Source organism: Triticum dicoccoides, chromosome 5A (genome assembly GCF_002162155.2).
Source record: "Triticum dicoccoides isolate Atlit2015 ecotype Zavitan chromosome 5A, WEW_v2.0, whole genome shotgun sequence".
Classification (NCBI taxonomy): domain Eukaryota; kingdom Viridiplantae; phylum Streptophyta; class Magnoliopsida; order Poales; family Poaceae; genus Triticum; species Triticum dicoccoides.
Genome location: NC_041388.1, coordinates 418873733 through 418885947, shown reverse-complemented (window position 1 = coordinate 418885947; position 12215 = coordinate 418873733). Strand labels below are relative to the sequence as shown.

Below are 12215 nucleotides of genomic sequence, written 5' to 3'. Positions count from 1 at the left end.
GGAGGATAATAAATGCTCATTAACTTGATTTTAGTCTCTTTAATATTTGGATCTAAACATGGGTGAGGCTAACAAGTTTTAGTCTCACTACTTTTAATCATGAGACTAAAACATATCCAAGCACCCTCTTAGACTAATGTCATATGCATGACACTACTATAAGTTATTCCCTACTATGACCAGCCTTATCTGACACGGAGTGGTTGTCAATTCGGGTCGTTGAAAAATCAAGCAGTGGTTATCATCCCATCCGATCCCGCGAACCAACGAGAATAAAACGAAAAAAACTGTGCTGAGGAAACCTGAAAAGCTACTGACACACGGGCCCGACACAAGCCCCTCGCGGCGTACACAGAAAGGAACCTCTGAGTCTTCCGCAAAGGCTCGATACGAGAATCGCTTCCGCCGCTGCACCGCAGCAGCGCTGCTCCCTGCTACTCCTCCCTTGCCGCCGCCGCCGCCGAAGAGGATACGAGGAGGCGCGCATGGCGGGGGCTTCGCCGGAGAGTGGCGCGCAAAATGCCGCGGTTAAGCGGGTGGGGCACTACTCGTCGATTCAGACCATCCTGCTCGTCGGCGAAGGGGACCTCTCCTTCTCCCGGGCTATCGCCGCCGGGTTCGGCTCCGGCGCCAACCTCGTCGTCACTTCCCTCGAAGACTACGGTTAGTTCCGTACCTCTGGTTTTCATCTTTCTTCCTACCGCGGGTCAGTCATAGAAGCATTGTGCGGTCGGGCGCGCTCGTTAGGGTCAGGGCATGGGGAAGTCGCATTGCGAAACTCTGATTAGCTTAGCTCGATTCCGAATAACGTGGCAATACTCTGCATCCTCAACGCAACGGCCTAATTTCTGAAATATTTTGATGGCTGGGTTTATTTCTCTGCCTACAATTCTTCTGCAAAACTGGTTTGGACAGATTCTCTGACGGACAAGTACCCTGAAGCAAAATCGAATTTGGCAGAGCTCGAAAAGCTGGGGGCAGTAATTCTGCATGGAGTGGATGCACATACCATGAGGCTTCATCCTGATCTCAAGCTGAAAAGGTTCGACAGGATCCTTTTTAACTTCCCCCATGCTGGATTCGGATTCAGGTTGAAAGAAGACGACGAGCGTTTAATCAAGTATGTGCATTGGCTTACTTTGGTTTTGCATACTCTGTTGATATGTAGCAATTGCAATGTCTTTGCTGCTTAGGCGTACCTACACCTATGATTGATCAAAGTACCTTTTACTATAAAATTCCAAAAATCTACAGTACATGTTAGTGAAACAATACATGAAAATGCTGTATTTTTTTACATGTACTGGCACACTGAAAAACAACATTTATTTTGTCCTTTTTGTTCAACACGTTGTAGAAGTCAGTTTGTACAGTTGTGTGTATTGTATCCTTACATCATTTTACGACTGCCTTGAAATTAAAAGCAATTTCTACTAAACATTTGCCAACTTTATTTTTTGCTTCATTTAATGCCGAGATGTCTCCACTCAAATGAGAAATAGGATTCATCCTAGACCCTAAACTATGGTCAGTGGTTCAACATGCATGAACCCTGAACAATACAATTGTTTATATTAAACCCTAAACTATCTTAACTGTGTAACTTAAGGGTTGCAATAGTGAGTGAATGTAAGAATTCTAGCCCTATAGTGCAACCCTTATACCCCTTGCAATTGCATGCATGCGGATAGGGGGAAATTGATGTCATCTAGATTCTTTTGAAACTTCAAATTTTAAAATGTTTAACTCCCCAACAGTGAACCCGATTTACTATCCGTCTTCACGGTCGTCTTAGTCTTGGAGAGTTTTGATACTAGATTCCACAGTATATGTTTCGACAATAAAAAAACACGCTAAAAGTTGTCAACCAGATTTTTATGAAGTTGTCACTGTATTAGTACAAAAATTTGCCTACCAATATAGTGGCAACTTCATGAATCATGGGATGACAACTTTTAGACTGTTTCTCTTGCCAAAACATACTCATATCGGTTCTAATTTTGAAGCCCTAGTCAACACAAAGCCAACATTGAAAACGGATTGCGAATCTGACGGACAGCTTAGTCTACAAAACATATTTAGTTCACTCAATTGGTTGTCATGAGTTTTGTTTCTTCCCCTGTAGCCTCGGCAATTTTCATCTTTTCTCATATGTACACCTAGTGATTGGATTTTTGCAAGCAGTTTTTTCAAAATATCTTTTGCATGCAATTGATTGAATTGGATGTCAGTTCTACATGCAAGTGATTAGCACCGAGCAGCCAGGAAACATATCAGCACATGAGAGACATGGTGCAGACGCTTCTGCGTTACTTTTTCTGTTAATATCGGGTTTCCACGAGATATGAAATGGAAACCAAAAAATTCATTGAAGAAAAATGCTAACTTTTGGTATATGCAAAATTGACAAGAAATAAATAGATTCCTCTTGTCTTTTTTGTATAAAATACTCAAATGATCATATTTGTGGATGAACATTTTACAGTCCTCATTTTGTAGCACTCCCTAAGTTGATGGATTTATTTCTGATTTTTCCTGAAACTTCGGAGGTGCAAAACTACTCAGAACTGATGCTATAAAATGAGAACCCACAAAAATTATCAAAATATATGATTACCTGTTTCAAATAAAAATACAGGAGATAAGTTCCCTTGACATTTTTTCACAGGACAATGATAGCCATGTTTTTGATGATGTTTTTTCATGTTATCAACTTATCATTCCATAGCATTTCCTACACTGTGGGTTTAATTTTCATATTGTTTGAAAAGTTGGAAATTCAAAAGCACTATACAAAATCGGACTGGGGCTGGACTGCCTTACAAAGTTTCATAGTTCTGAATTCAAGTCAAGGCTGGCTGTAGTTTAGGAGTCAAAATGAAGTTTTCCCCTAGAATAATAACATGTTCAAAGTGATGGATCATGCTAAAGGCATTTCCATTTACTGTGTGCAATTGTTACTACAACGGTAGAAGGTCTCAAGATATATGTGTCGTAGACTCGTAGTATGTTGACTGGTAGCATTTTACCATAAGAAGCCTTTTTTTTCATTTCTGGTTTTGTGAACATTTTGTATTACTCACAATTCCTGGAAACAGCCTCTTGCAGAAATGTAGGGAAAGGCTGCGTACAATAGACCCAAAGTGGTCGGACCCTCCCCCAGACCCTGCGCAAGCGGGAGCTACATGCACTGGGGCTGCCCTTTTTTTTTGTATTACTCACAATCACTTCGCCACTTCAATCTTACTGACCAATAGCTCCGACCTCCAGGGAGCACCAAAAGGTAGTGAAGGCCTTCTTCGAAAGCGCGGGCCACCTCCTTCGTCCTTACGGTGAAGTTCATGTCAGCCACAAGACAAAACCCCCTTACGACAAGTGGGACCTTCGAAGACTTGCCGCGGATTCTGGTCTTTATCAGGTCAAAGAGGTCAAAGAAGCCCCCTTCCGTGCAGCAGACTATCCTGGCTACAACAACAAAAGAGGAGATGGCAAGGATTGCGACCAACCTTTCATGCTTGGGGAATGCAGCACGTTCATGTTCAGAAAGGGGTATCTGAACATGATTGAAAGGTCAGTGCATATATTTGGCTCAACGCCACTGACATCCATTGAGAATGGTAGAGTATATCCTAACATCTCGGTTTGTTTCTGCTGGTTGTAGGCCTTCCCATTCACTTCCACTTGCTCCAGTGTGGCAGGGGTGTCACCCTTATGTTCCGTTTAACATGTATGGCATGCCGCCAGGCTCAGGATTCCTCCCACAATATGCTGCTGCTCAGCCAGGTAATATTATGTAATAGTTCACCATGGATTGTACCCTGATTTTCATTCCATCGCCGTTGATTTCCCTTGTATTTTCGTCTTAACTGAACCAACTTACAACACCATGTTGATCATGTGGTCTCCAGTGCACAAATGTTACTTCTTACTGACTCATGTTTCCTTTTCCCTTAATGTTCCAGGATATGCACTAGAATACGCTCCCAAGCAGAATAGCAACATGGCAGGTATCATGCAACAGGACCAATTTTCGCATCAGAGAATGCTGATACGGAAGTTTGGTACACATCCCTGCTGAAGAGTGAAGATACTCTGGCTTGAAGTTTGAACTGCCGCTGGAAGATTCTTCTGTGGGAAAGTTTGATGGTGCCAGGATTTAGTTTGCGCTTTGATAAAATAGCACGCATGGTGCCATTGACATATGGCGACCCCACATATCATTGACATAATGCGTGGCGTTTTATCAAAGGCAAAGTAAAACGTGGCATTTTACCAAATCTCCATACGATGTCATTTTTGTTGGCAACAGGCAAACATTGATTGCAACCAACGTTGTTTCCTCTAAATCTAGTCGTAGACTCACGAACAGTCAAATTCTCTATTTTTAGCAGCTCGGTGGTTATACTTTTCATGTCAATTGATAATGGGCTTAAATTGTGAATCGGGCACTTCGCGAGCACTAGTTGCGTCTCTATATCTTATTTTCAGTTTATGTTTTCATTTATCCTTTTGCATGTGGTTTGCAAGGATTCTTTTCTTTTGTCAGGGATCATTTTGAACAATGGCTCACTTGTCTTGAGATTTTCTTGAAAATGTTTGTTTTGTGATGGGCAACCCACATCTATAATTTTGATGTGGTGTCGATGGTCCATGGTTCCCTGCCGGTGTTCCGGCAGCTGCATGAGCCTCCATGGTGCGGCTTCGCACGGATCCAGCCAGCTGCTGGTTTGGAGTGGCGATTTTGGCCAATGAAAACCGTGCTGATTTCGGTCATGGTGAACGATTATGGCGTCTTAGGCGCGGTTGTGTGCGCCTCCATGGCGCGGCTTCACACAGATCCAATGGCGTGACTGCGGGTCAAAACCATGCTGATTTTGGTCATGGTGAACGACGACGAGATCATAGGCGTTGTTTTCTGTCAAAGGCTTCGGCGTTGCAATTGTCGTCACCTCGCTCTGGCCGTCCTAGGGCAAACCTTAGATCTAGGTCTCGTGGATCGAGTGATGATGACGTCTTCATCGTTGCATTCGTCATCACCTCACTTTAGCGGTTCCGGAGCAAAACCTAGATCTAGATCTCCCAAATCGAATGATGACGATATCTTCGGACCGCTCGCATCTGCGCCCAGCGTGGAGGCCTTTGTGCCGCCGCCACCACTTGCGCCCGGCATGCAACACACCTACCAATGGACGGCCATCGTGCCCGTCTACGTCTCGTGCCCGCCTGTTTGGGTGGGGGCGACGGAGGAGGAGGAACGTCGGCATGTCCTGGAGTGGGAGGCATGTGTGCTGGTTAGGGAGTGGGAGGCATGTGTGCTGGTTAGGGAGTGGGCAGAGCCGCAGAGGCGAAGCGACTGATGTAGGTGGAGCGCAACGAGGAGGAGCAACGCGAGCTCATGGAGTAGGCAGCATGTGTGCAGTAGCCTGATGCGGCCCACCAAACGGCGGCTCTGACTACCTACGAGCAAGCTTTTCCCTGGGTGCAGACGTCAGAGTAGGTCAACCTTACCAACTAAGACGAGGACGCCTACATGCGCCCGATCCGCTGGCCGCCACAATTTTTTTTATGTTTTTAATTTAATTTATTATTATTATTAATATAAGTGGACTTTAGGCATGTTTGAAGTGTTGTTAAGTTTATATATTTTAGATATTTGTTTGGTTTTTTTGTTTTCTGTCCATAAGTTTGGGATGCGTCCACCGGCCAAACACCGCTTGGCCGATCAATGGACAAAAATTGTGCCCCTTGGGTCCGTACGTTGGTGTTGCCGCCGTCCTGCATCTTCACTAGGCCTTCCAAAGCATGCTTGCTCCGTTCCCCTCTTGTTTGCTAGCGATCGGACGCCCGCGCGCCTGGGTCAACTGCTTGTTGCTGCCGGTTTCAGGTTTGCGTCATCATATGCATCCGTCCATCTCGCGTAGTTGCCGGCTTTTTTCAGCACAAGCCATGGGGCAGAAGGAAACAGAGGAGACTCTAGGTCTCTAGCTGCTTGATGTGACACGAGAGACGTTGCGTTAACGAATGGGCATGCCTCTGCTAGACTGCGCCCATGCTTGAGTGGTTGGGCAGGTCTCTCGCCTCGGCTCGTGTGCGTCCTTGACCCGTTATTTTATGTAATCTTTATCGCTCATGACGTGATATTCCATCACGGATCACTGTGTATATCTACTCGTATCCAGAGCCTATGCTATGGAGTACGGAGTTTTTTACTTGACCTCGAAGGCTCGAACTCGTGTGTCACAGTTTTACTTGACCCTAACCTACGGTCGACATAGGTAGAGATAGTAAGCATTTTCTTTGGAACGACTATGAGATTTTACACGCTCATACATACACACATATGCTCATACATATATACATATGCTTATCCTATGAACACGCTCGCACATCCTAGCACCTTCAAGAGAATGGCACACGACACATATCGACGAAGTCGCCACAGACGCCTTCGTAGTCGACGGAAATATTTTCTTACACTAAAGCACATCGCCGGAAGGCCTGAACTAAATCCAGAAAAATGCAAGCATCAATGTCAAGTCTAAGATTTGAATCACCATCCAACTACAGATTGGTTCACGCTGTGGCTAGAATTTTGTTAGAGCATGTTCTACTCCCTCTTATGCACAAATATAAGATATGTTTTGGATATTTCAACATAGATTACATACAAAGAAAAATAAGTGGACAAACAGACTAAAACGTGTATATATACATCCGGTTCAGAAAAAGGTTTAAACATCTTATATTTGTGATGGAGTGGTTTTCCACTGCAGTTGTGGCTTAAATTCAACTTATGTTCTAATTGTCCCTTTAACCGCCAATAGATGCTCATTTGGCCATTCTTAAGCTGTTCATGAGTTGCTTGATGCTGGATCGATTGATGCAGTTGGACAAAATTCTCAAACGTGACTAGATTTTGAGCTGAAAGTTGGATAAGATCAGCTATGTACTCAAATTACATACCTCCGGCAGCTTCTTGACCCTCATCGTCTACAATCATGTTGTGTATAATGATACAAGTTGTCATCGTCTCTGAATCCCATATTTTTACAGGTTCTCAAACAACTGCAAATCAAACTTTGAACAGTTCAAATGCCCTCTTCACATCCTTTCTAGCTCCTTCTTGTTTTTGACCAGAGTGGACTCCTTTCTAACCGACTGGCTCATAGATTGTCTTGATGAAGGTCGCCCACAGAAGAATAGATACCATCAACCAGATAGTAGTCCATACTGTAGTTATGACCATTGATGATATAGTTGCACGGAATAGATCCCATATTTGTACAGGTTCTCAAACAACTACAAAACAAACTTTGAACACTTCAAATGCCCTCTTCACATCCTTTCTAGCTCCTTCTTGTTTTTGACCAGAGTGGACTCCTTTCTAACCAACTGGCTCATAGATTGTCTTGATGAAGGTCGCTGAGGGAGTCCTGGATTAGGGGGTGTCCGGATGGCCGGACTATACCTTCGGCCAGACTCCTGGACTGTGAAGATACAAGATTGAAGACTTCGTCCCGTGTCCGGAAGGGACTTTCCTTGGCGTGGAAGGCAAGCTTGGCGATACAGATATGTAGATCTCCTACCATTGTAACCAACTCTGTGTAACCCTAGCCCTCTCCGGTGTCTATATAAACCGGAGAGTTTTAGTCCGTAGGACGAACAACAATCATACCATAGGCTAGCTTATAGGGTTTAGCCTCTCTGATCTCGTGGTAGATCTACTCTTGTACTACCCATATCATCAATATTAATCAAGCAGGACGTAGGGTTTTACCTCCATCGAGAGGGCCCGGACCTGGGTAAAACATCGTGTCCCCTGCCTCCTATTACCATCCAGCCTAGAAGTACAGTTCGGGACCCCCCTACCCGAGATCCGCCGGTTTTGACACCGACATTGGTGCTTTCATTGAGAGTTCCTCTGTGTCGTCACTTTTAGGCCCGATGGCTTCTCCGATCATCAACAGCGATGCAATCCAGGTTGAGACTTTTCTCCCCGGACAGATCTTCGTATTCGGCGGCTTTGCACTGCGGGCCAATTCGCTTGGTCATCTGGAGCAGATCGAAAGCTACGCCCCTGGCCATCAGGTCAGATTTGGAAGTTTGAACTACACGACCGACATCCGTGGAGACTTGATCTTCGACGAATTCGAGCCACAGCCGAGCGCGCCGCACTGTCACGATGGGCATGATTTAGCTCTGCCGCCGAACAGTGCCCTGGAGGCCGCACATGTGTCCGCTCTGAACCCTAGCTCGGAGCCGTTCACACCAATCGAGGATGGGTGGTTAGACACCGCCTCGGGGGCTGCAATCTCTACGGCGATCGAGCCGAACACCAGCCCTATTCTCTGCGAAGCCCGTGACTCCAAGAAGCCGGAATCCTCTCCAGACTCCGAGCCCTCCGCGCCCCGACCGATCGAACCCGATTGGGCGCCGATCATGGAGTTCACCGTCACGGACATCTTTCAGCACTCGCCCTTCGGCGATATTCTGAATTCACTAAAGTCTCTCTCTTTGTCAGGAGAGCCCTGGCCGGACTATGGTCAGCAAGGTTGGGATGCGGATGATGAAGAAATTCAAAGCCCACCCACCACCCATTTCGTAGCCACTGTCGATGATTTAACCGACATGCTCGACTTCGACTCCGAAGACATCGACGGTATGGACGCCGATGCAGGAGACGATCAAGAACCAGCGCCTATAAGGCACTGGAAAGTCACCTCGTCGTATAATATATACATGGTGGACATCCCAAAAGAAGGCAATAGTGATGGAACAGCGGAGGATGACCCCTCCAAGAAGCAGCCTAAGCGCCGGCATCAGCGGCGCCGCTCTAAATCCCGCCAAAACAAAAACGGTGATTCCGACACGGGAGATAATAACACCCCGGACAGTGTCGAAGACAACCACCTCCAGCAAGATTCAGCACAGGAGGATAGAGAAGCCAACCCTCATGAGAGAGTGGCAGACAGAGAGGTCGAGGATGATAATTATATGCCTCCCTCTGAAGACGAGGCAAGCCTCGACGATGACGAATTTGTCGTGCCAGAGGATCCCCTCGAACAAGAACGTTTCAAACGCAGGCTTATGGCCACGGCGAGCAGCCTCAAGAAAAAACAGCAACGGCTTAGAGCTGATCAAGATTTGCTAGCCAACAGATGGACTGAAGTCCTTGCGGCCGAAGAGTATGAACTCGAATGCCCCTCCAAGAGCTACCCAAAGCGCAGGTTGCTACCCCAATTAGAGGAGGAAGCACCTAAACCTACATCACCAGCGCATGATGCGGCCGACCGGCCACCCTGTGGCCGCAACAGAGAGGCCTCTCGGCCCTCCACTCAAGCCGCACCCCGATGCCGCTCAAAAAATACCAAGGCATGGGAAAATACGTCAGACCTGCAAGACATATTGGAGGACAAGGCAAGGCAAACAAGATCGATCTACGGATCACGTGGGCGCCCCACGGCACGAGACGGTACTCGTCATGCCGGATACAGTAAATCCGGCCGGGCCGAACATAGTAGACAAAGCTCGTTTGAGCTGCGTCGTGATATAGCCCAATACAGAGGCGACGCACACCCACTATGCTTCACAGATGAAGTAATGGATCATCAAATCCCCGAGGGTTTCAAACCCGTGAACATCGAATCATACGATGGCACAACAGATCCTGCGGTATGGATCGAGGACTATCTCCTTCATATCCACATGGCCCGCGGTGATGACCTACACGCCATCAAATACCTCCCACTCAAGCTTAAAGGACCAGCTTAGCATTGGCTTAACAGCTTGCCAGCAGAATCAATTGGTTGTTAGGAGGACCTGGAAGCCGCATTCCTCGACAATTTTCAGGGCACTTATGTGCGACCACCAGACACCGATGACCTAAGCCACATAATTCAGCAGCTAGAGGAATCGGCCAGACAATTCTGGACACGGTTCCTAACCAAGAAAAATCAAATCGTCGACTGTCCGGACGCAGAGGCCCTAGCAGCCTTCAAGCATAACATTCGCGACGAGTGGCTTGCACGGCACCTAGGACAGGAAAAGCCGAAATCCATGACAGCCCTCAATTCACTTATGACCCGCTTTTGCGCAGGAGAAGACAACTGGCTAGCTCGCAGCAATAACATGACCAAGAGCCCTGGTAATTCGGATACCAAGGACAACAGTGGCAGGTCGCGTCGCAACAAGCAAAAGCGCCGCATTAACGGCGACAATTCTGAGGATACGACAGTTAATGCCGGATTCAAAGGCTCTAAAACCGGTCAGCGGAAAAAGCCATTCAAAAGAAATACTCCGAACCCATCCAGTTTAGACCGAATACTCGACCACTCATGCCAGATACATGGCACCCCCGAAAAACCAGCCAATCACACCAACAGAGATTGTTGGGTGTTCAAGCAGGCAGGCAAGTTAAATGCCGAAAGCAGAGACAAGGGGCTGCATAGCGATGACGAGGAGGAGCCCCGGCCGCCGAACAACAGTGGACAGAAAGGTTTTCCCCCACAAGTGCGGACGGTGAACATGATATACGCAACCCACGTCCCCAAGAGAGAGCGGAAGCGTGTGCTAAGGGACGTATACGCGATGGAGCCAGTCGCCCCAAAGTTCAACCCATGGTCTTCCTGCCCGATCACTTTTGATCGAAGGGACCACCCCACTAGCATCCGTCATGGTGAATACGCCGCATTGGTTCTAGACCCAATTATTGACGGATTTCACCTCACTAGAGTCCTTATGGACGGCGGCAGCAGTCTGAACCTGCTTCATCAGGATACAGTGCGGAAAATGGGCATCGATCCCTCGAGGATTAAACCCATCAGAACGACCTTTAAAGGCGTCATACCAGGTGTAGAAGCCAACTGTACAGGCTCAGTTACACTTGAAGTGGTCTTCGGATCTCCGGATAATTTCCGAAGCGAGAAGTTAATCTTCGACATAGTCTCGTTCCGCAGTGGCTATCACGCACTGCTCGGGCGAACCACATTTGCCAAGTTCAATGCGGTGCCGCACTACGCATACCTCAAGCTCAAGATGCCAGGCCCTCGAGGCGTCATCACGGTCAATGGAAACACCGAACGCTCTCTCCGAACGCAGGAGCATACGGCGGCTATCGCAGCGGAAGTACAAAGCAGCCTCTCAAGGCAATTCTCTAGTCCGGCCATTAAACGTCTGGACACCGTCAAGCGAGCCCGGAGTAACCTACACCAAGACCGCCCGGCACGTTCAGAGCAAGCGTAGCAATGCGGCCCCAACCCCAGCCCTCGCGAACTTGCAAAACCAGTGCTGCGCGTACATAACTACGCTCTGGAAATACCATGGGCACAGGGGGAGGGGCACCATCACGGCACGCCCGAAACGCGGCTTAAACCGCACTAGGGGCTGCCGATTTCTTAATTTTCTCTTATTTTCAGGACTCCATTCTTCGAAAGGCTTGTCCGGCAGTACAATTGCCGCATGAACGATACAACCAGGGAAGCAGAAAGCTACGCCGCACTACGGAACTCTAAGGTGGTCTCTATAACGAGCAGTATACCTGTTTCGCATAACATTCCGCAGCTCGCCCCTGGAAAGGACATATTTGATAGTCCCATCTTTTGCTTATTGCACTATTTGTATCGTTCTGCTTTGATCGCAGCTTTTTTAAATAAACAATGCATATCTTCCGTCTATTATTGCATTACCATCTTTTACGAATATATGTTCATTAATGACATGTTGCACCCGTACACTTTGATACGGCCAATACGTCAGGGGCTTAAGTACCCCATAATACAGTGTGAGAAGTCCGAACACTTTCACAAGTGCGGCACCCCGAACTTATAGCATTATATGCATCGGCTCCGAATCATGTCTTGGGTCAATAGTTGGGTTTGCCCGGCTCCTATGTTTTGGTACCTTACGTTCCGTTATATCGGCTAAGGTAGCACTAGGAGAACTACTGCGATTGTGCCCGAGTTGAGCTGGGCTAAGAACCTCAGTAGAGAAAGCTAAAACTGACCGTCATGATGAGGCGAGAGCTGGTCGCTGTTCGAGAGGTTTTCGAGTCCCTAAAGACTTATGCCGCTTAGAGCGAGGAGTCGGCTTTGTCCGGCCTAGGCGTGGATAGCACCCCGAACTCGGTCTTCCGAACACTAGGGGCTTCGCCGAAATTTAAAATTATAGAATTCTATGGCTAAGTGAGAGTGTTAAAGCATTATAGTCCGATTGCCTTG

The 12215-nt window shown here is 47.2% G+C and overlaps 1 protein-coding gene across 1 annotated transcript; it reads left to right on the top strand.

Annotated features, from left to right (window-relative positions):
* The first annotated feature begins 485 nt into the window (after positions 1 to 485).
* Positions 486 to 4421, top strand: LOC119299652 (heavy metal-associated isoprenylated plant protein 41-like). Its single transcript, XM_037576819.1, has 5 exons — positions 486 to 663; positions 916 to 1120; positions 3271 to 3570; positions 3662 to 3783; positions 3963 to 4421. The coding sequence occupies exons 1-5, from the start codon at positions 486 to 488 to the stop codon at positions 4076 to 4078; spliced, it is 921 nt and encodes a 306-aa protein (XP_037432716.1). The 3' UTR covers positions 4079 to 4421.
* Positions 4422 to 12215: the final 7794 nt, after the last annotated feature.